The sequence below is a fragment of the Myotis nattereri genome (assembly GCF_964212035.1).
Source record: "Myotis nattereri genome assembly, chromosome: 17".
NCBI classification, from domain to species: Eukaryota; Metazoa; Chordata; class Mammalia; order Chiroptera; family Vespertilionidae; genus Myotis; species Myotis nattereri.
In genome coordinates, this window is record NC_138092.1 from 14,705,875 (window position 1) to 14,730,385 (window position 24,511).

The 24,511-nt window shown below is 48.6% G+C and overlaps 1 protein-coding gene across 1 annotated transcript; it reads left to right on the top strand.

The window, feature by feature from the left end:
- Window positions 1-16,502: 16,502 nt before the first annotated feature.
- On the top strand, window positions 16,503-24,189 carry DCSTAMP (dendrocyte expressed seven transmembrane protein; the record flags this gene model as incomplete). Its single annotated transcript, XM_081111523.1, has 3 exons — window positions 16,503-17,531; window positions 22,594-22,902; window positions 23,876-24,189. The coding sequence occupies 3 exons, from the start codon at window positions 16,503-16,505 to the stop codon at window positions 23,948-23,950; spliced, it is 1,413 nt and encodes a 470-aa protein (XP_080967649.1). The 3' UTR covers window positions 23,951-24,189.
- Between the last annotated feature and the right edge of the window lie 322 nt (window positions 24,190-24,511).

Sequence of the window (24,511 nt, forward strand, 5' to 3'; positions counted from 1 at the left end):
TCCTAACCCCAGTTCTGCCCCGTGCCCGCATCACAAATAAAGTCACGGAAGAGGCATGTTGGTGCCTTCTCAATGCTGTGGACACAAATCAGGCAACTCCCCTGATACCTGAACTCGCCCAGTCATGCCATTTGATTTAATTATTCATAACCACCATTAATAACTGCTGATCCTCGGGCAATGAATGGAGCTGCTGGGCTCTGCTGACGAGGTGCATGGGCCAGTGCCGCCCCAGCCAGAGACTGTTCTGAGCTGGTAGGCGCCACTTCCCCCATCAGTCCTCAAAGCACAAGGCCCTCCATCAGTCATTGCTGGCCTTATCTTATGGATCCTTTAAATAGCAGGCAGTAACAACTTATTAGCAATTTTCCAGAGTCTCTGCCTCCTGGCTAGATGTTTTTTCCATCTTGAGAGCTGAAGTAATATTTCTTCTAAATCTGGCTCTTTTCACAACATGGAGGAAGGCCAGTCAGAGTGAGCCTACAGAGAAGGAACAAGGAGATTAAGACATTTCCATTTCTTTCTCCCTGCTTACTTGCAAAAAAAAAAAAAAAAAAAGAATCTAGTAGTAGCAAGTGAATAACTGTGTGTGTGTGTAGGGGAGGGGGGGCGGTTACAGAGACTAGATGAAAAACAAATCTTTTATTTCAATCTTATGTTGCAATCTTTATGTAAATTTTTCATTCCTCTTGACAGAATGTGGTTTCTAAAAGCGGGTGAGAAGTCCAGTGGCCGGAGGCTCGCAGACTGAGCTGGGGTGGTGAGGGGGTCGGAGTTGCCCGCAGCCCAGCCTCCCTGCCCTGCCCTTATGCCTAAGGCTTTTGGTGCCTTAGTGGTACTTGAGATCAAAAGTAGCGAACAAGAAGCCACTCTTGAAATTATCGTGTTTTCTTTGATTACAAAATCTGCATTATTTACCGGTTATTAGCTAATCCACATTATTAACCTGTTGGTAGCGATCAGTGTTAACGGTTTCACCTGGTTTTAGAAGCTCATAATACACCACACCTTCCTGATCCCACCAAAGCAGAGCATTGTCTTCTTTCCGAAGCAATTTGGCCTTGCAGTCGATGTTGATGGTTGACCTGGATCAACCCATGATTTTGTGCATTTGGGATTCTCAAAATAAACCCACTTTTCATCGCCAGTCACAATTCGATGCAAAAAGGACTTTCTTTCGTCCGTTGAAGCAACATTTTACTGATGACTTTTTGGTTTTCCATTTGTCTTTCGTTCAGTTGATGTGGCACCCATTTTCCTTCCTTTAAAGTATTTCCCATTGCTTGTAAACAATCAGAAATTAGCAAACAATTGGGTTCGATTCAGCAAACAAGCAACGTTTAATCTTTCTGCAAGTTGTTTCTGAGTTTGACACACATCTTCATCCAATAATGCTTGTAATTGTTGGTCTTCAAACTTTTTCGGTTGACCTGGACGCTCTTTGTCTTTCACATCGAAATCATCACTTTTAAAGCATTGAAACCAGCGCTCACAAGTATCTTGAGATGGAGCCTGTTCACCATAAACTTCCCGAAGTATATGATAACTTTCAGCAGCGCTTTTCTTCAAAATAAAGTAATGAATTAAAACTTCCCGCAAATGTGCTTTTTTGGGGGCACGAAATTTGACATTTTTAAGCGTAAAAATATCTATGATGTTAACACCTTCAGAAAATTTGACATATGAAGTTTTGAAGCTTGTTGTCAATACAACAAAATAGCATACATATCCAATCACATATATATCAACATATGTGTAGCGCCATCTACTGAAAAGAATCCGCATTATTAACCGGGATGCCTAGTAATCAGAGACAGGTGCGGGCACTTCACCAAAGAAGATACAGTGGGGCCTTGACTTACGAGTGTCCCGACGCACGCGTTTTTTGAGATACCAGCTGTCTCTCCGCCGATTTTTTGCATGGAGCTGACAGAGTAATTTGAGTTAAGGAGCTCCTTAACGAGCTCGGTCTCGGAACGAATTAAACTCGTAAGTCAAGGCCCCCCTGTATAGGGATGGCAAATAACTGCATGAAAACATGTCCACATCATTAGTCACTAGACAAATGCAAAGCCACAATGATGCACCACTGCACCCTCTTTTCAGAGTGGGTGAAATGAGGAAGACTGACCCCACCAGACGGTGGTGAGGACATGAAGCAAGTGAAACTCACCCTCTGCTGGAGGGGAAGTAAAACGGTACAGCCACGTTAGAAACGCTGACCATTTCTTAAAGGATAAGCATCTACCTACCGTATGACCCAGCCATTCCACTCCTAGGTATCTTTCCAAAAGAAACGAAAGCATGTGCCCATACAAAGACGTGTATTCAAATGTCCCTGAGAGGGCGAGGGCTACGCCCTCCATCTTACCCTAGCAGCCATGTGCTCGGCAAGGCTTCTTCCCGGAAGCCCAAGCCTCTGCTAGCCACGCCCAGGATTTCTTTAAACTAACCAATGACAATCAAGGGAGGTGCGTGCCATAGATATGACCACATCCTATGTCACCTGGCCAATCGGCAGGGCCCACAGTCACCTCTCCTCCCCTTACTCCACCCCCCTATAAAACTCCTCTTCCCACCGGGCTAGCCCTCTCTCTGCCACTTGGCTTGCCATTGCATCGGTGAGTGTGGTCCGGGAGCCGAACTAGTTCGAATAAAGACTCTTTGCTTTTGCATCGGACACAGGTGGCTCCCTGGTGTGGTCTATTGGGGATCTTGAAATCTGGGCAGAACAGTCCCTAGAAGTTTTATTTTTAATGTCTTCAAAGTGGACATAACCTGAATGTTCATCAGCAGGTTTATAGATAAATTGTAGTATGTCAAACAATGGAATACTAGTAGCAATAACTATTGATACCTGAAACAACATGGATTAATCCTCAAATAATTACACTGCATGAGAAAAGCCAGACAAAAAGGAAAAAAAGAGTGTATACTCTATGGTGCCATCTATGAAATTCTAGAAAATATAAATTAATCTATTGTGGCAGAAAGCAGATTGGTGGTGGCCTGAGGGTGGGGTGGGAGGAAGAGGACACAGTGATGCACATAGGAAACTTCTGAGTGGTGGAAATGGTCACTATCTTGATTGTGATGATGATTTAAATATGTATAATTGTATTACACCTTAATAAAGGTGTATTTACAAGTGACTTGACCTTGAAAGGAAATGGAATAAACTTAAGTGCATATTACTGAGTGGAGAAAGCTCATCTGTAAAGGCTTTATACTATATGACATTCTGGAAAAGGCAAAACTGGAGACAGTAAAAGAGCAGTGGTTGCCAGCAGTTACGGGGCAGAGAAGGATCAGTAGGCAGAGCACATGGGATATCAAGGGCAATGAAACTACTCTGAATGACTGAATACCCCCTATAATGTTGAACACAAGTCATTACACGTTTGGCCAAACCCAATGAACATACAACGCCAACAGTGATTTGCGATGTAAACTTCGGACTATGGGTGATTATGATGTATCAATCTATGATGTAGATTCCTCCATCATAACAAATTTTCACTCCGGTGGGGAATGTTGATAGTGGGGGAGGTTGTGCATGTGAGGGACAGGGTATACATGAGAAATCTCTGTGCCTTCTGCTCAATTTTGCTGTGAAACTGTAACTGCTCTAAAAATTAAGGTTTAGCCCTAGCTGATTTGGCTCAGTGGGTAGAGCGTCGGCCTGCAGAGGGAAGGGTCCTAGGTTCGATTCCAGTCAAGGGCACAGGCACATACCTCGGCTGCAGGCTCCTCCCTGGTCCAGTTGGGGCTCGTGCAGGAGGCAACCAATCCATGTGTTTCTCTCACATTAATATTTCTCTCTGTCTTTCCCTCTCTTTTTCACTCTCTCTAAAAATCAATGGGAAAATATTCTCGGGTGAGGATTAAAAAAAGAAAAAGAACAAAAAGTAAGGTTTATTTTTTAAAAGTGGCTGAGCAATTGGGATATTTACTCTCTCTCATGCCAGGTGTCTGGGGCCAGAGGGGAGAGGATTTGTTCAGCGGCTACAGATGCTGCCGAGGACCCAGATGCTTCCCATATCTTGCCTCTGCTTTCCCTCATGTTACCAAAATGATTGCAGCTCTTCTAAAAGTCGCAGGCAGGCAGAGCCGGTATAATGAAGATGCACTTATTTCCTCCCGTGCGTGTCCTTTTAAGAAGGCTAAAAACTTCCTCCAAGACTTCCCTTTGTTCCCCATTGGTTAGGGTTGAGCCCATACCCATGGTCTGATTGCAAGGAAGGCTGGGGAGAAGGTGGGAAGAACATCTACCTGAGCCAGACCCTGGCACTTCTAGGACCCTGGGGCTTGACTCATTCCCCTCCCAGTTTCTCCAGTCAGTGAACTTGGCCTCACCCTCTCGCTCCTCTCCGGTTCTCCCTCACTCTATCCTCTACCCCTGAAAGGGTTCAGTGTTTGCACAAACCTTACTAGATAACTTCTTTGTTCCTGGTGTAGACGCCCTTACATGTGCATCTGTCTTAACAGCCAGACATGGGTCATGCATCTGCCATCAGGGGAACCCTGGGATCTTGCCCAGGCCTGGTGCACAGTTATGTTTGAAAAATAGACTTGAACAGGAGACAAAGCTGATGGAGCTAGACAAGGTCCCAGAAGGGACAAAAAGGCAAGGGGGGTGGGGCTGGGGAGAGAAGTGGCTTCAGCGGAGAAGGGGGTGGGAAGCACTGGAAGACTTCTGTTGAAATAGCAGAAGTGGTCAAGGTCTGTCACTTGGAGGATCTGAGAACAGTAGACCTGGGAATGTCACCCTGAATTAACAGGACAGAATTTTAGAGTAGAGATGGCCTGGAATTCTCGCATCATTCCTTCAACATATGAATGAAGTTTATTACCTCTACTAGGTTGTTCATAAAACATTACAATAACGTTTAAGGGGTTAAGAGCTCCTAAATGTCCAGGCCGGGCCTCGCAGCCTCACAAACACCCTCACCCTGTCTCTGTTCTTCAGAGGGATCCCGGCCTGGATGAGTCACAGTCAGGAGTGAGCCTTGGATTAGCCATGCTTCCTTACTCATCAAATCAAAACTCACTTCTTCGGTAAAATGTCAGCATGACTGACCACCCCAGGCAGCATCCCAGAGACTCCTGGAGGTTCAGGACCCAACTTCGGTTGGCTGGTGGCCACCGGGCCCTGGCGTTAGGATCGGGATGGTTCCTGCATATCAGACCCTCTCCACCACTGCTGTCCGGAAGCTATGTATCTGAGGAATACAGGCACTCTCCGAGTCCCGCCCACTAACCGCAGACTTTCAAAGCCATTAAGGAGCTGAATCCGGTGAAAATCCCCAGCTGAGGACAGTGTTTCCATCCTCCAAGTTCACCGGGAGCCAGGAAAGAAACCTCGCAGCAACAGCTGAAGCTTACCTGCTCTGCGGACACCCCAGCCCCTTGACATTAACCTGTGCCCCCACTTTTTGGAGTCTCCAAGGCCCACTTAGCCACTTTCTCCCACTCCAAAGCTTGGGGCTTTCAAAACCGTACTCACTGGCACCCCCGTGGCCCCTGCTGGGGACCTCCTTGTCACCAGGGCTGCTTCTAGCAGCTGCTCCCAGAGTTACTCTCCTCAAACCACAACCTCTGTTGCCGCCCCCCCTCCTTCTTTTTGAAGGTTCCCTCTCCTCTCCTCCGAGAGCTGAGACCATCCTCAGCAGCTTTTCTTCCTTTCTCCTCACCTACCTCCTCCTCTGTCCCTTCTCCTATGCAATTTTCTGTTCTTCCCCAAACCAAAACCCTTGCGTCTCTACTATTGCCTTCTTTCTCTCCATTTCCACCCCCCGGCATTACTACCAGGTATTTGTTGACTTGACTTTCCCCTCTAGCTTCCGATTCACTCCCAACCCCCCACCCAAATGGCTTTTTCAAGAGAACCAGTGACCTAACCACCAAAGTCTAAGGCCATTCCATTCTTCCCACCCTCACGATCTCCAGCCTGCCCTGCATTCTCCACTCCCGGACTCTTTCCTTCCCTGGGACCCCAGCATTGCATCTGGATTCCCCAGTGGGGCTTCTACACTGCAGTCTGGACCTTCTTATTTGAATGAAAACACCTTGTTTCGAAGGCTCTCTTCCCTTAAAATCAGGACTAAATCAGCCCGGTGTGCAGGGCGGTTAGGGCTGTGGCCCCAGCAGGCTTACCCGCTAGCCTTACCCTGCAGTCACATCCAGACTTTTGCAACTGTCTCAGTGGGCTCCATGCATTTGCCTGTGCTGTCTCTGTCTGAAATGCCTCCCTGCCTACCTCCTCCCCACCCCCACCCGCCACACACACACATTAGAGGCTCCTCCCAGTTTCCCGGAGGCAGCTGTGCTCCTGAGCCTGCCCTAGTGTTCTGTGAGCTCCATGACTCAGCAGCCACCCCGACCTTGTGAGTGTCAGGAAGGCACCCTGTGGCCCAGTACACAATACGCCGAGGTTCTCTCTTCTGCCCTTCTCTCTCCACACATCTCCCTCTGGAAATCCATTTGGTTTCATAGTTTCCGTTTGCAGCTGAATTCAACAGAAATGCCCTGCATGCTGTGCTGCAGGCACTCGTCTGGCTAATTCTCAGCTGTCTTTACACCTCGGGTCTTCTTCTAAGCCCAGGCCCGTGGTCCCGGCTGGTCACAGGATGAATATTTCCACCTGGACATCTATCTGGGACCTTTCACTTCTCCAGTCACATTCCCTGTGAACCTCCATGCTCTTCATTTAATCAGAAGACTCTGAATGGTGCAGTTTATCCTCTATAATGTGGGTGGACCTCCTGCGATCAGCTGAAGTCCTTAAGGCAGTGGTTCTCAGCCTTGGCTGCACATTAGAATCACCTGGGAATCTTTTTTTAAAATCCTGATTTCTGGGCCTCATCCTCTGGAAATTCTGTTTCTTTGTTACTAATGTTGTGGCCCCGCCCCATAACAAAGAAACAGAATTTCCGGAGGATGAGGCCCAGAAGTCAGGATTTTTAAAAAAAGATTCCCAGGTGATTCTAATGTGCAGCCAAGGCTGAGAACCGCTGCCTTAGAGAAAAAGGACTGAGGTCTCCGGAGGAAAGAGGGAATTCTGCCTGCTCTCCGCCTTTGGATTCCAGTTGCAATATCAACTCTTCCGTGGTTCTGTTTCTCTGGAGAACCCTGACCAATACACTGGTCCTGCCTCCTAGCCCAGCTTCCCGCCCCTGTACTCACTCCCCTCCAGTGACGCTCACTGATTCTCTTGTAAAGTTCATTTGCCTGCGACCATCACTGGATCCCTATTGTTTATTGATTGCTAGCTGTGTCTCCTAAGCTTCAAATGTTCACATGCCTTCCCTTGAGCTTTCAAGGTCCCCTCTCTACAATTACTTATTTTATATTTTTCTTTATATCAACTCTTCTCGGGGATATCTGCATTTTGTCAGGAACCCACGGGTTTTAAGATTAAAAGCTCTTGCAGCTATCGTATGGGTCTCAATCCAAAGGCGAAGGACCGTTTAGTGGAACTAGACCTTCCGAGTTCCCTGAAACCAGACAAGCTGGTCCTCTTGACTTGCAGCTCAGTTTCTAGGCTGGTGAGTCCCGTGCAAGATTGGGAGGCAGGACGGACTTTACACTAGTCCGGGGTCATCGCTGCAGAGGTGGTGCCTTCACGCAGCCTGCCTCTCCGACTGCGGGTGCAGTGAGGACTGTGATGTGGGGAGTGTGCGAGTGAAGAGGAAAGAGGGCAGGAGGCCGACCACCCGAGTTTTCATAATGTACTCCTCGTGTTTGAAGACGTCCCATTTCATGATCCGCTATCATGTCTGTTCTGAGGAAAAATACCAGATAGAAATCGGTAGTTCCTTTACACCAGTTCTCCCCTCTGACAATACGAAGTGACTTAGTCACTTTGTGTGAGAAATAAAGCCGTTGATTCACGGTGTTGTGACCCTCTTGTCATTCTGCTTCCTTTTTTCCTGTCCTCTATCAACACGGACAGCCTGGGAAGGACAGATAGAGAAGAGCCCCTGAGGAACCTGTAAGTAAACTTTCAGGATAATCTTATTTTTGAAATGGCTTTTTTTTTCCCCCTAAGAAAAAGTTAAATATTAGTACAGCAGAATAAACAATTGAGGCCAGAGGGTATTTTAATCCCCCTCTTCTGCCCCTGACAGTTTACCTACCTGCAAAATTATCAGAAAGTCTTTGTAATGCTGGCTGAGGGATCTGAATACCCTCATTTCAGGGAAGAGCTTGGCATGAATATCCTCTTGACAGAGTAGCTTGTGGTGACTTAAGCTTCTCCCCAGCCTTTGGGGGAAGTAATCCCTGTTGGCCCAGCCTCGGGTGGGGCGGTGGTGGGGACAGGGCTGCCCTGCCCGTCTGGGACAGCGCCCCGGGCCATGCACAGGATGGACTGAACTGTTCCGTAAACGTTCTGTTTACCTGGTAGCTTTCATTAATCTTTCCTTTCTTGTGTGAAGGTTGCTTTCACAGAGGCGGGCACTTGCTGGCTTTCTCAAGGCAAGGATGATTAAAACCAAGTTCTGAGGGATTCATTCCGCCTCAAACGGGCGCCTGCTCGAGCTATTTTGGCAGGCTGAGAGAACAGGATGTTCACAATCAAATGATAAGTTTGCAAGAATTTTTTTAAAAAGAAAGAAAAAGCGAAAAGCACAAGAAACGCTTTATTCTTCTTTTGCCCCAGTTACAGGCATGGGACTGCTGTGAAATGCCAGCACCCGGGGCCAGCTCTGCCGCTCTTCTTTCCTTTATTTCAGAGACTGTTGGGTGGCAGGAACCTTAACACCGGGCCAGCCCCAGGGGGCTGAGGTCTGGAGAGGTGAAATGACCTGTCCAAGGTCACACAGCCCGCTCTGGGGGAAGGCAGACCGGACCACAGGCCTCCCTGCCGATGCCCCTTTTCTATTCCACTCTGTCCTTTGTCCACATTTCCTTTAAAATGGGATTCCCATTGTTGTGCCCAGATTTCAAGATTCCCAAGAACCCCCACAGGGAGCCAGCGAGTCCGATGCAAAAGCAAAGAGTCATTCATTTCAAACCTAGGTTTGGCTCCCCTGCCACACTCACCGATGCAACGGTAAGCTCCAGTAGCCGAGAGAGAGAGAGAGAGGCCTGATGGGACAGGGGGTTTTAAAGGGGGGTGGAGTGAGGGCAGGAGAGGGGACTATGGGCCCCGCCGATTGGCCAGGCGCAAGTCGGGTCTTGTTACACAGGATGTGGTCATCTCTCTGGCGTGCACGTGCCTTGATTGTCATTGGTTAGTTTAAAGAAATCCTGGGCGTGGCCAGCAGGGGCCTGGGCTTCCGGGAAGATGGAGGGCGCCGTCCTCGCCCCCCCAAGGGCGAGCTGAGCCCAGGCTCCAGGGGCCAGTCCGGTTGCTGGGGGTCCAGCAGATCGACCAGTTCCAGCCCAGACAGGAAGTCCACGTCCTCCGTCTCGTTCCCGGGGGCGCTGGCGATTGCCTCCTCCTCCATCTCCTCGAGCGAGGGCACGCGCCCCACCCCGCCGCCGCTGCTGCCGCCGGGGGCAGCGGGCAGGTGGCAGCCTGCGCCGGGCTCCCGCCGTGGGCTGGGGAGTCGGTGCCCGAGGCCGCCAGCAGCGTGGTCAGGCCCCGCGACGACTCGCCCTTTCACCATCAAGCCCCGAAGACAGTGAAAGAGGCTGGTGGGTTCAGATGAGGTTCCCACAGGGGATCAGCAGAGCGGGCTGGAGGAGCACCTCAAGAATAGAGGGCGTGCCCATCTGGGTGGATTTTCCCCAGGGCGTCTGCAGACTATCTGGGCTTGCTGAACGTGAGCCAATGGCTTCTGCATGGGTGCAGGGGCAGAATGAGTTGGTCTCACTTCCTGGAAATTTCGGGATGTCAGCCAAGGCGAGTGCTCCTCCAGTGGGCAGGGGAGCACTAGGGCAGCTCCCAGGGTCCTCCCCTCCAGGTCCTTGTGGTTGGCCAGCGCTGGGGCAGCCCGGTGATGTGCATCTGCTACATCCCCCAGTCCTGAGGCGCCGGGTGCGCCACTCACTCGGAGGTCCTCGGTGTTTTTTCAGGGCCCAGTGCCATGGCGGCTGCCTGGGCCTCGTATGTGAAGCAGGGATGGGTTCTTTGCACCTTGAGAGTTGATGGGTGCTTGAAGGACGGTGCTCGGAAATGTTGGTGCCCTTGACTCCCTAACAACGTGGGTGACTTTGGGGGTGGGGTGGTGGCTGGGAGCCCATGACCTCCATGCCTGGGCTTTTGTTGCTGCCACTGACATTCCGCCCCGGGGGGAAAACACTCGAACCCACTGTGTATGCCCCTCCCAGCTTGTGCGTGCACCTCGCAGCTGCTGCCTGCTAGCATGTGCAGGCTTGATGGAGAAGCGTGGCCACTTCTGTTTCCCATGGCAACAGCTGAGCTCTGCGTGAAAGTAGGTGAATGTGCACTCAGGCTGGAGACACAGGCTGCGAGGTTCCGCATGGCTCCTCATCGCCAGCCCTGTCCCTTTCCTTGTTCCTGTGCACTCAGCCACACAGAACAGCCTTCATCCCGTGAGGGAGAGACAGGCCTCAGCTTGCGATTCTCTCCTGTGGACTCCGGAGTGGTCCTCCCCCTCCCCCTGCCGACTGATGTATGGTGCAAAGTGCAGGTTAGAGATCGAGGCAGGGAAGTGGCAATGACTCTGGGATATGCTGTTGGTAAAAGCAAGAAGCAGGTATTCGATGCACGGGAGACAAGGATGTTGAGTCAGGCAATAAAAATTATTGGTAATGGAGGCAACATAAAGAGAAACGGCAGGTTAAAGGGACCAGGTGAGCCTTTCAGAAGCTGCTGGAAGAAGCAATGGAGAGGGAGGGAGGGGCTCAATCCAGTAGCACAAGAGAGGTGAATAAAATAGAATCAGAGCTTTTGGGGCAAAAATAAATATTCCCAAGGCATAGAGGAAAAGCCTTATGCGTGAGACTGGAAACTGGCCTGCAGCATGATTTTAAAACGTCCCAGGGGCAAAAGAGGGAAAGGTAATTCAGATCCGCGGAGAAGAGGAAGGATAAGGTGGGGAGGGAGGGGAGGCAGAGAGAAGACGAAGTCATGTGAGGATTCCCCAAAGACCAGGGGCTGCAAACTGGCTACCAGTGGACACAATCAGCCAGAGTGTTTTAAAAATAATTTGAGTCTACTTAAAATAAAATAAAAAAAATCAGATGTCACCCAAAGAAATCTAGATTTCAGCTTTTCTTGAAAAAAAAAAAAAAAGAATCAGGAAATCTGGCAACTCTACAACTTTGTCTCTGTACCACCTGGAAGAAAATTTGCTGGCGGGGGGGCTGCTGCTCAGGAGCTTCCACTGGGGCCCAGGCTCTCCACTGCCCATCGCCTCATCCTCCTCACCCCCCAAAAGTATCTGTCTCCTGATGGCCTTCGCTCCAAGGCATGTGTGACCCCCGCAGGCAGCTGCGGTGCGGAGTGCTGCCCACACTGCCCTGGCTTTTCAGCACAGGCAGAGCTCAACAGAGCTGGGCCAACCCTGAAGGCGCCTCCCATCCCGGACGCTGGGACAGATGGCTCGGTTAGGAAGACGGCTCTGCAGCCTGGGGTGGGCCTGACCCCGGGAGGGAGACCGGCAGCCAGCTGGAGGGCGCAGGGAGTGTGCTGGCAGGGCAGGGGGAGGGCACCGGACGCAGGTGACAGCGAGGGGAGAGCTCCTGCCGGCATCGCTGCATCCGCATTTCAGGACGCATGCATGACTGGGATTCTGGGAATGTGTTTCCACCAAATTTGGAAGCTCCTCTTTGAGGATCATGTTAAAGAGGGTCTGAGAAGCTGCCCGTCTTGAACCTTCAGTGTCACTTAAACATGGGTTAGAATCCTGGCTCTTCCCCTTAGTCGGTGTGACTTTCGGCAAGTTCCTGAACCTCTCTGAGCCTCGCCTTCCTTATCTACAATGTTTAGATATAGTCCAGAGTTTCTGAAGATGAACAATAATGTGTCTCAGATGTGGAAACAGTGGCCAGGCGCTCAGTCAACAACTTGCTAACTGTCCATGATCAAGACTCTTGAACTAATTCTTGGACAGAGGCACAGCTATACGTTGTCCACTTCCCCACTTACGTATTTTGTGGAACCTGAAGGCAAACGTGTTGGGTGGGAAATTGAGCTCCATTTAGCTCGGGAGCCCTGTTATGGATTTTTGAACGGGGTTCATGAAAAGTCAGCCGTGAGACATGTGTGTTGGGAAGTGTGTCACCGAAGGTGCAGAACTAGGGGCTCACTCCCAGCTCGCCCCCAACACCAGGACGGCTGGGCCAGCCCCTTAGCCTCTTTCACTTCCTCACCCGTGGAAACCAGCTGGCCTGGCATCCGCCATCAGCCACAGGAGACGGCTTACATGACACTTCATTAAAACTACAGAAAGTTAAAAACTCACCTCCTCAGCGGCACTAGCCCTGTGTCGAGTGCTCAATCCTTATGCGTGGTTAGTGCCCAGCCTGCTGCACGGCACAGACCTAGAGCATTTCCCTGGTCTCAGAAAGCACGAGGGGACAGAGCTGAGTATCGGAGCTGCTGTCCTGGGCTGGTCCCGTTGAGAAAGAAATAAAGAACCACCTTGTCCAAACCCTGATTCGCGGGAGAGGGAAGAACTGGGGTATCTGGAGAAAGATGACAAGCAGCAGTGACTGCGCCTGCGCAGGAGCAAGAGGGAGCCGCCCGCAGGCATCTGAAGGGACACGAAGACATCCGTGTTGGTGTCTTTTGGTGACAAGCTGTTTTCAGCACAGAAACAACGGGGAGGATATTAGCACTGTTGCTTGTTAAGAAAACAAGTGCCTCTTGCAGGACAACATTGCAGTCATCTCTCTTATTTAACTGGTATTAGATTTTATTGCCGAGTGTTCACATTTTAACGTGTCCATAAATCTGTTTCTTATCTTCAGAGAAATATCTGAATCAAGGACACACTGTACAAAAGAAGGAAAAAAAATGAATCTAAAATGTGCATTATTAATTTTTTTAGGAAGCAAGCAAAATGGCGCCTCCTAAGGGGAAAGAGAGAAAAATAAAACAGCTGGGACTGGCCTTCAGGCTTGCTTTAGAGAAAAGGCTGCAGATTTGAGACACACCCTTACAGAGCCCGCTATGTTGATGAGAGAAAACACTGAGCAGATGGAAGTGGGGCTGTGACCCACAGGTCGGTTGTGGGATGTGTTGGCAGCAGGTACGCAGTGAGCTGAGCGTCCTGTCACGTAACCGAGTCGTGGAATCCGGGCAGGATGCAGGCGACAGGGAGCTGGCCAGGCGTCAGAGAGACCTGGTCTGAGTCCCGCTGGGCCACCTGCTCTCTGTGCGAGCGCTGACACATTGCAGTGAGCACGCTCCGCCTCAGTGGCCCTGTGTGAGCACCTGTCTCCAGGGCAGTGATGGCGTGCCAGAGGAGACACGCGAACTCATTTTTTGGTTGATTTTTCTTTGTTAAATGGCATTTAAATATATAAAATAAATATCAAAAATAGAAGTCTTTGTGTTACTATGGTTGCAAGTATCAAAAGATTTCTATATGTGACACGGCACCAGAGTTAAGTTAGGGTTTTTCAAAATGCTGACACGCCGAGCTCAAAAGGTTCGCCATCACTGCTCCAGAGGCCGCAGGCAGATGCTGTAGGTAAGGTGACCAGGACACAAGAGGCAAGTGATACCTATTAGAGTGTCGGTTAGTCAAATCATGGTTCGGGTCCAATCCAAAGCCAGGACAGAGAGAGAGAATAGTGACACACTTAGGAGGAGAGGCAGCCCCTCCCGACCTGCTCTGGTGTGGGTAGCCCTGCCTGCTCACTGCTGACTGCTGGGTCCTCCTGCACATGCACGCGGTGAAGCAGGTTTCATCTCGCTTGGACCAGCGATGCTGGGAAAGAGCCAGGAGAACAGGGGCCCATCGGCGAGTTCAGGGTCAGAGAGGTCTGGGAGGGGACGGGTGCGTGGAACACTGCCAACCTTCACACCAACCCCAATTCTGGATGGAAGCAAGCTTTCAGGAAAAAAGAACTGCCTGCCTTTGCTTGGGCCTCATTCTAATGACCATTCCGCTTCCCTTTTCTCCCCATAAAGTAAGATCATTCTCTTGAATCTCTGATAAGGCCAATTCCACATGGTAATGACCTTTCTTCAACACTTAAATTCTCCCCATACCTCTTTCTGTGCTGAGCACTTCCATTCAGATTACGTGAAGGGGGTCTGCAAGCCCTCTAGATCATGGCTGGAGAAATTGCCACAGGTTTGTTTCTAACCTGCCTCTTTCCCCATCTCGTTTCTGCCCTCCATTAACCCCATTTAGCCTGAACCCAGATGGGGAATCATTTGCTCACCTGAGGGGGCTCAGTTCACGCCCTCTAGCCAATGTCTGGATGCCTCTCTCACACTCTGAGCGTAAGTCACTGGCTCAGACATATTGAGATTCTCCATAAATGCAGCTCCATCCTATCTTATGTGAGATGAGATAGATAGATTTATTTATTTATTTATTTATTTATTTATTTATTTATTCATTCAAGAGTGTTTTAAAGTTGATCAATGCCTTCATTCAAATCCCATACATATGGTATAATGCTCATTAATGCTCATTAGATATTTATGTCAGTCAAGAAAGAAACATCTCTCATTGATTTCGTATAGTTCCAAGCCAGCCCAGGTTCATCACAGACCTAAATCTGCATGATTGACAGGGTGGTAGCAGCCCCATCGCACCTTCATTTTAATTATGCCAGATCTTGGGGAAAAGAAAAGATAATTAACTCAGTGACAAAAGATTCTCGTTTCCCTTGTAAGAGTCTCGGGAGAGAACTGCGCTCAGCGGTAGGGGCAGGAGGGGGAGACCCAACGGAACAGGGCGGAGATACAGTGGCCTCAATCCAGTCCCACATTGAAGATGCCCTTGGTATGCTTTCTGGTCTGTAAGATGAGAGCACAAGAAAACAGATGGCTACCAAAAAGTGACCATACTTAGTGCAGCTTATTGATTTCAGCCTGTCCGTCGGCCTAGGCATTGTTTCAACCTTTGAGACCCATGATACAGTATTGCTGCTTTTATCGAGTAACAAGCACTGGCTAACCCAGCAGCACAGAACTTAGTGGCTTAAAATAAATAAGCATTTATTATTGTACACGTTTCTGTCATCAGTCGGAGGACTGGCTGGGGACTAGCTGGTCTAGCAGTTAGCTACCTATTGGCTGAGTTGATGCAATAGATTGGACATGTGTCCCTCATTATCCAGCAGCCCAACCCATATAAGACACATTAAATAATGCCCCTCCCCAAGGATATCTGTGTCTGAATGCCTAGAACCTGTGAAAATGTTACCTTCCATGGTCAAAGGGACTCTAGATGTGTGCTTATGTCAGCGGTTCTCAACCTGTGGGTCGCAAACCCTTTGGGGGTCGAACGACCCTTTCACAGGGGTTGCCTAAGACCATCAGAAAACACATATATAATTACATATTGTTTTTGTGATTAATCACTATGCTTTAATTTATGTTCAATTTGTAACAATGAAATTGGGGGTCACCACAACATGAGGAACTGTATTAAAGGGTTGTGGCATGAGGAAGGTTGAGAACCACTGGCTTAAGTGAAGGATCTTGAGATGGGAGCTTTTCCTGCGTTATCTGGGTGGGCCCAGGATCATCACAGGGAACCTTATGAGAGGAAGGCAGGAGGATTAGAGTTAAAGAGAGAAGATACAAGGTGGGGAAGCAGAGGTCAGAAGAAAGCAGATGCAGCATTGCTAGCTTTGAGATGGAGGAGAGTCCATGAGCCAAGGAATGAGGCAGCCCCTACCAGCTGGAAAAGGCAAAGAAATGGGTCCTGCCCTAGAGCCCTTTGAACCCAGTTTAGACTTCTGACCTCTAGAACTGAAAGAGAATAAATATGTGTTTCTTTAAGCCACTCAGTTGGTGGTAACTTGCCACAACAGCAATAGACAAACACACCTGGACTTGTCAAAAAGTTAGTAGCAGGGCTCTAAGAGGAAGGCAGGACTCAGGATTGGCACACTGTCATTTTCCTCACATTCTATTGGCCAACCATGTCACAAGGCATCCCAAGCTCAAGGGTTGAAGAAATGGAGCCCACCATTTTTTGATGGATCCTATTTCTCCTACCTCTTTTTTTTTTTAATATATTTTTTTATTGATTTCAGAGCGGAAGGGAGAGGGAGGGAGGGAGAGAGAGAGAAACATCAATGATAAGAGAGATTGATTGGCTGCCTCCTGCACGCCCACACTGGGAATCAAGCCCGCAACCCAGGCATGTGCCCTGACCGGGAATCAAACCGTGACCTCCTGGTTCATAGGTCAGCGCTCTATCCTCTGAGCCAGGCCAACTGGACTATTTCTCTCATCTCTTGATGGAAGAACATGGAAAGTCACATTGTAAGGGGTGCGGGGACCAAGAAGGGTAAAGGATTATGGCCTTACCCCCATGCCCTTCACAAGGTGACAGAGGACGTTCAAAAGCAACATCTGACCCCGTCTCTTTTTCATTTCCAGGGACACAGCGAGCATGGCGGTCTGGAACTCGGGCACCCATCTCCTCCTACGTCTTTGGGGGATGTATGTGTCTCCAAGAAGCCCTGGATGGGTGGACATCCTCCAACATCTGGGAATTTGCTCTTTTGTTGCTTTCAGTTCGGTGGGCCTCCTCTCGGTGGCCTTCTCCTGGTTTCTGTCCTCGTTCCTAGTCTTCACCATCTCCTGGGCGATCGCCTGGGTTCTGCTGTGCTGCTCCAAGCACGGGAGGTGTTTCGTGGCCCTCTTCTTCCTCTCCTGTGGCCTGCGTGAAGGCAGGAACGCCCTGATTGCCGCCGGCACGGGGATAGTCATCTTTGGACACGTGGGGAATATCTTCCACAACTTTAAAGGGCTCCTGGACAGCATGACTTGCAACATAAGGGCCAAGAGCTTTTCCATTCACCTGCCACTTTTGCAGAGGTATATTGAAGCCATCCAATGGATTTACGGCCATGCCACTCACCTGGATCTATTTGACGGCCTCGTGTCTTGGAACCAGACTCTGGCAGTCTCTCTCTTCAGCCCCAGCCAAGCCCTGGAGGCACAGCTAAATGACACCAAAGGCCAAGTCGTGGGGGTCTTGTACCAGATGGTGACGGCGGCCGAGGTGTTGTCCTCCCTGGGACGGCAGCTACTGGCCCTCGCGGGGCTCTTGCTGGTGCTTCTCGGCACGGGCCTCTTCATGAAGCGGTTTCTGGACCCTTGTGGCCGGAAGTTTGAAAACGTCTACATCACCAGACAATTTGTTCGGTTCGATGAGGGGGAGAGGCACCAACAGAGGCCCTGCGTCCTCCCGCTGAGTAAGAAGGAAAGGAAGAAGTACGTTGTCATCCCATCTTTCGGACTGACGCCTAAGGAAAAGAAGAACCTGGGGCTGTTTTTCCTCCCCATTCTTACCCATCTCTACCTCTGGGTGCTGTTTGCAGCCGTCGATTTTCTGCTGTATCGGCTCATTTTCTCAGTGAGCAGACATTTTCAAAACTTGCCATCGCTGGAGGTTCACTTGAAACTGCACAGGGAGGTAGGCGCTCCCAGGCACTGGCGGGGGTATCCTGGCTCTTTGCTGGGCCGTTTGAAAATGGTCACGAACCTCACAAGGCAGGGCAGTGTCTCACCACCTCTGGGTCTCCGGCGCCTGGTACAGTGCCTCGCACGGAGAAGGAGCCCATCGGATGTTGGGTAAATTGAAGTCCCTGTGTTAGAGCATATCATTCTGAACATGTTGGGTCACTGTGTTAGTTTCCTGTGGCTGCTGTAACAAATCACCACTAAGTGAGTGGCTAAAACAACACAGATTTCTTCTCTTCTACTTCTGGGGACCAGAATTCTGAAATCAGCGTCCCTGGGCTGAAATCAGCTGCTTTGGCAGAGCACGTGCCCTTCAGCTTCTAAGGGAGATTCCACTCTTTGCTTCTTCCAGCTTCTGGTGGCCGTTGGCATTCCTTGGCTTGTGGCTGCATCACTCCATCTGTCTTCACATCGCCTTCTCCCTCTGCCTCCCTCTCAAAGGACGCATGTGATTGCAGTAGGGTCACCAGGACAATCCAGTGTAATTTCTCCATCTCAAGGTCCTTAATGGGATCTGCAAAGTTCCCCCTCCCCCAGATAAACCACATTTACAGATTTGGGGATTAGAATCTTAGGTTGTTGGGGGGCCATTTTCAGCCTCCGATAGTCAACAGACACTGAAATGTGGGAAGAGGAGTCTCTGGTGAAACACGAAGTTGATTCCTGGCATGAACCGGACAGGTCAGATTTAGGGCCTGCCTTCCTCTCTCCGCAGACTCGCTGTGCACACAGACTGCGCGTGCCTTCTCTGAATGATACCGCCTTTTCTTGGCAGCCTGAGTCCTTCTCAATCATAGGAGGGATCCTAATGCATCAGTGTCATGTTTAAGAGGAAGGTCAGCCCTAACCGGTTTGGCTCAGTGGATAGAGCGTCGGCCTGTGGACTGAAAGGTCCCAGGTTCGATTCCAGTCAAGGGCATGTACCTTGGTTGCGGGCACATCCCCAGTAGGGGGTGTGCAGGAGGCAGCTGATCGATGTTTCTCTCTCATCGATGTTTCTAACTCTCTATCCTTCTCCCTTCCTCTTTGTAAAAAATCAATAAAATATATATATATATATTTTTTAAAGAGGAAGGTCATTGAAAAAGGGCCGATAACCAAAAAAATACAGCTGCTGCTAGTGTCTAGAAAAACAACAACAAAAAGGAACCAGCTACACTTTTCTTCTTTAGGCAGCTTAGGCCAGTGGCTTCAACCTTGAGTGTGTTAAGAATTTCCTGGGATCTGTAATACTATCAACAATAAAAAATACATTTTAAAAAAAGAATTTCCGGGAGTGCCCCAGCCAGTTTGGCTCAGTGGACAGAGCATTGGCCCTCGGTCTGAAGGGTCCTGGGTTCGATTGCACCCACGGGTGCACGCCTGGGTTGCAGGCTCAATCCCCGGCCCCAGTTGGGGCATGTGTGAGAGGTAACCAATTAATGTGTCTCTCTCACATCGATGTTTCTCTCTCTCTGTCTCTCCCCCTCCCTCCCACTCTAAAAATCAATGGAAAAATATCCTGGGGGAGAGGATAAACGACAACAACAACAACAGAAGAATTTCCTGGGGTGAATGCAGCACCTTAGGCCCCAGTTGACAGAGATTCAGTTTTAAACAAGGGAGCACGTTTAATAAGCACTTCTTGTGGATTTTAAAGTAGGTGGTCCATAGGCCGCACATTGAAACACAGGTTTCTCAGTGGGGTCATTTCAGAGGATCTGCATGTTGTCAGACACTTGTCTTACTTTTTTATAACCCAGAGATTGTGAAGCTGAGTTAGGTGGGACATGCACATGTCTAGTGTGTGCATGTGTGCTCATGAGCTTGTGTAGCATGTGTGTGTGTGTGTGAGAGAGAGAGAGAGAGAGAGAGAGAGAGAGAGAGGGAAAGGAGATTCATGCTGGGGCGGAGTGCACTAGCCCAAACAGCTGCTTCCACAGGTGCTGGGTGCTAGGGAAATTTTAGGGGGGGGGGGTCACCTGCAAACCCTTCTTTGAAGCCCCACTTTCCATATCTCTCTCTGGGCTGGGATCCTCCTTCTGCACCCACACTTTCCCGCCCCTTTACTTCTGGCTCAGCAGGGCCGTCCAGGCTCCTGCCCCTCCTCACCCTGGCCGCTTCTCAAAGTTGATTACTCTGAACACTCTGCATCCCCTGAAGAATCGAGTTAATTACGAGAACCCTGCTGCTCCAGAGATCTGCAGCAGAGTGGATAATGGAGCTTTTCAGACAGGCTTGGTCCTGGGGCTGGCTAGTCAGAGCCTCTGCCCTCCCGTCCCCTTCCAATTGCTTCCTGTTTCTCTTTTTATTTTTTTAAAAATATTTTTATTGATTTCAGAGAGGAAGAGAGGGAGAGAGAGATAGAAACATCAATGATGAGAATCATCAATTGGCTGCCTCTTGCACATCCCCAACCAGGGACTGAGTTCACAACCCAGGCATGTCCCCTGACCTGGGATCGAACCGTGTCCTCCTGGTTCATAGGTCGACACTCAACCACTGAGCCACTCCTCTCAGTTCTCCCTCTCCCCCTTTATCTTTTTCCTTATCTCTCATTTCTTTCTCAGTCAACACCCATGCCTGTTTTGTGAATTCTCACCATTTTAGACAGAAGGGGGTGTGGGTGGGGGTGGGGGTGGGGACATATCCAAGTTCTACCTTTGAAAAATGGCCCAGAAGTTTTCCAAGGACAATGTCCTCACAAATACATTCTTGGGTGTTGGGTCCTGGGGATGCAAAGATTTCTAGACCCTGATGTCTGCCATGGAGGGGCTCAGGTCCTGGTGGGGGAGGCCACCAGGTCCACTCACAGTGGCAGCAGGACAGTGGGCGCTGGACCAGATGTGAGGACGAGGCTGCCTAAGGACTGTGCTGCCAGCACCTTCCTGAGACTGGCAGTGCCCTGCCCTTACCCCAGGAAGCCCTTGGAGGCTCCTGGTCCCCCCATTGCCTCCGGTTTGCAAAGGAGAAGTCAAGCAGGAAGAGAGACAACAGCTCAAGGTTTTGCCAATATGTCTTTCCCACTTTCATACAATTTTAGATCAAGAAGAAAGATGGAGAGAGGAGGGAGGAGAACGAAGAAGGATGGGAAATGACCTGAATTGAGCTAGCCGGATGGGTGTGCATTGTAAGAACAAATAGCCATAGTTGCTGCTCATTGAGCACCGACTATGTGCGTAGCATGTGTCTAAGCCAGTGGTTCTCAACCTTCTGGCCCTTTAAATACAGTTCCTCATGTTGTGACCCAACCATCAAATTATTTTCGTTGCTACATTCATAACTGTCATGTTGCTACTGTTATGAATCGTCATATAAATATCTGATATGCAGGATGGTCTTAGGCGACCCCTGTGAAAGGGTCGTTCGACCGCCAAAGGGGTCGCGGCCCACAGGCTGAGAACCGCTGGTCTAGATGAACTTTTCAGGACTATCTGATGCCAGAGTAGGTTCTCTGTCCGTTACTTGGTGCTGTCTTGGCAAATTGTTTACTTGAGAGCGGTAAACACATTTTAAAGCATTGGGGCACCGTTTAGTCTACTGCTCAGGATTTTGAGAGAGTTCATTTGTCTTCCATATTACCCTCCACCAACCCTGTGCAAAAACGTGGACTCAATCTTTATGAAGCTCTGACTCCCAACGGCAAAGCCTCCGCTTAGATTCCTAGACTAAATAACTTCTCCCCAGAGCGAACACCCGCTGCTTTCTTATTGCAGGATTTCTCATCACTGACTCAATCGATGTGCTTGTTTCTTCAATAGCTTTAAAAAGAGTGCCTGCCTTTGCTCTGGAGATTGAAATCTCTCCATTTAATTGTAGGCAAACTATCTTAATAAGAGAAAAGGAGAGGCAACACAAATACCTTTCATTGCTTGGCCGCAGCGCTGGGGAAATTACTGATTTCACTTCACATTTGTATAGAGGTCCCTGGTTTGGGATTTCCAGGTTCTACCCAAGTGTTAGAGTAGGTCAAAGGGCCTGGTGTTCTCTGGGCGTGGTTGGTTTCTTTCTGAGAAGTCATTTCCCTCTTCCTGGCCCCAGGACTCTGGGGTGCAGGGGTGATAATCACTGACTAAGTACTTCAGTCTGTTAGGTTAATGCTCCCTCCCCAAGGTGCTTAGTTTACACTGGGAGTAGTTTATTCACGGACAGGATCTGGTCCATTAATTCCTGTTTCACCAAATTAGAAAACAAATCCACCGAGAGATTAAATGACTTTCTCGGGTCAGAGAAAAGGAAGCGCTGAATCAGCGCCCGCTTCTCCTTCGGGTGGCTTGGCTGGGCCACTCAATGTCATCTCCTGCCCTCGTGTCATTTTGCAGAAGGTAACTGATTCGTTCTCTTAGGAAGGCATGCACCCCTCTTGAGCATCCAAGAAATAAGAAAACGTCCTATTTTGAGACCTCTAAATATAGGATTTTAGAGCCACTTTCAGTAAAACCTATTCTTGGTATTATTACACTAAGAATAATCTCCCTTACCCCCAAGCTCTAGAATGTTGACTTAGAACATCATTTAATGCCTCTGCAGCTTTGTGACCTTGTGGTCTGATGGGGAGGGTATGACTGGGTCTTAAGGGTCTACACTACAAGCTGAGCTAAAACCATCTTTCATTAGTCCCACATGCCCCAAGGTGTAGACACAGGTGCTCCATAGAAACGGGTTATGCGATCACCTATGTTAGGATAACTGCTGGCTGAAGTTAGATTTCTCTGCCTTCTGCTCAGAGCCTTCAACAGTCTTATGGGCATCGTGACTCTCCAAAGAAGAGACAAGTAGTCAAACTTATTTAATACCCTCTTTCAAGGAAACCTATATTTCCACAAACCCACTTTGGAAAACACTGCAGTAGCTACAGATAAAGCCCACCCCTTCACCTTTCTCCAATGCCAGCACACAAAAGGAACCATGGCAGCTCCTTCTGCCAAAGCTTCCTATTTTAAGACAAATGATATGTGTTGCAGGGCAGCAGCGAGAAAGACGAGGAATGAGTATGAAATGGCATGGATCTTGATGATTTTATTCTTTCCTTTCAGGAGCAAGGAACTCAAAACATCATTCATGATTCCCCCTTTAACGTATCTCTGTTTGAACCCAACTGCATCCCTAAACCAAAGCTCCTTCTGTCTAAAACCTGGGTTCCTCTCAGTATTATTCTTATGATACTAGTGGTGCTAGGACTGTTGTCCTCCTTCCTGATGCAACTTAAAATCCTGGTGTCAGCATCCTTCTACCCAAGCGTGCAGAGGGAACGCATCCAATACCTGCATGCAAAGCTACTGAAGAAAAGATCAAAGCAGCCAGTAGGAGAAGAAAAGAAGCAGCTGAGTCTGTACTTTACAAAGGTAAGGCCAAGATGAGGGTATACCTGTAATGAAGGAAATTTTGAGTTTGAAGGGCAAAATGGAATTTCAAAGCACTCTTCAACTTCACATAAGGGTTATATTCTCAACAATAGATGGGACACCAGAGGAAGTGGGGGAAGTAGGGGAGAGAAATTAACAGATACACATGGCTAAGGCTCCTAGCTTTGTGATTTTTAAATGCTGGTCTAAAGGATTCTACAAGATGTCCTCAAAACACTGATTTCAAGTGAATATGTTTAGTCATACTGTAGAGAGAGTATTGGGATGGCCCTTTGTATTAGCTATTAAAGAACAATGCCTAACAAGATGTTACTTTACTAGGTCAAGGAAAAATAAATAACATAGAGGGAAATATCTACTACAGCTTGGCAAACTCCAAAAAATTTGCTCATTCTCCAGAATTTTATATATATATATATATATATATATATATATATATATATATAATGATATATATGATATACATGTATGCTTATATACATATATGGGAACATACTGATGTTCATATACATATAAAATAAGCGCTTGTCAAAGATTTTTTAAAGTTGTTAATTAAAGAGGAAACAGTAAAAAAATTCCAACAAATTCAAAGCACTCACATATACAGGCCATCAGGAATACCAAAATGGGATTTGCTTCAGAGATGCGAAACTGATTTCTTCCCCAAGGGCGATGGGAGGACCAATTGTACTCTGCAGGATAAGATGTATTTGCAGGTCCAGGACAAGAATCAGTTATTTGCATTGTTGCTATCAGCGACCTACAATGCACACAAGAGGAAAAAGCTCACAGATGATGAAAGATGCAGGAAACCCACAAGGATAAGTTTCCCTGGCCATGTCAAAGTCTTCTGCAATTTTTCCTGACACCAGGAGCCCCACGATGAGGTGTTTATGCCAGAGGCACTTGAAGTGACTCTAATGCTCATTCATCCACCTTTTTGTCTCTTCAGATTCATTTCTGGCTTCCGGTCCTGAAAGTGATTAGAAAGAAACAAGTGGATGCTGCAGGTGAAAGCAACCCATGAGAGGCCCCCACGGTAGGCCCAGGCCACACTTCCCAGCAGCTCTTGGGTCACTGACTGTGGTCACTGCTCACACCCAGCGTCAGAGATCTATATGGCCTGGTCCCTCAAGGGTCTGGGTTTGGGGGGGCAAACTACCTTTCTTCATAAGGGCCATAGGTCTACCAGGTAAATGGTTAGGACTATTAGGTCATGTTTTTTCTAATCCCTTTAAGGATAAATCTCAGCATAGGGTAATATTCAAAGAAAAGAAAAAAACAAAAAAAAATAATAAATCAGCATCTCTACTGCAGGTTCACAAGCAAATGCTAAGGAGAGCATACATGTATAATGCCAGTAACATCTCCTTAATCTTTTCTGTCCCTACTCAGCCCTTCTCATAGCACTCATAGCTATTCCCTACCCCCACAACTGTCTCCCTCCCCCCTTCCTCCCTAGTCAAGAACTGTTTCCCAAACCCATCTCCAGCAGCTCCTCACTGCTTCTCATCTCCACCTCTGTACTTACTGCCTCCTTTCCTGTTTGTTTGTTTGTTTGTTTGTTTTCCTCTTCTACCAAATCCTC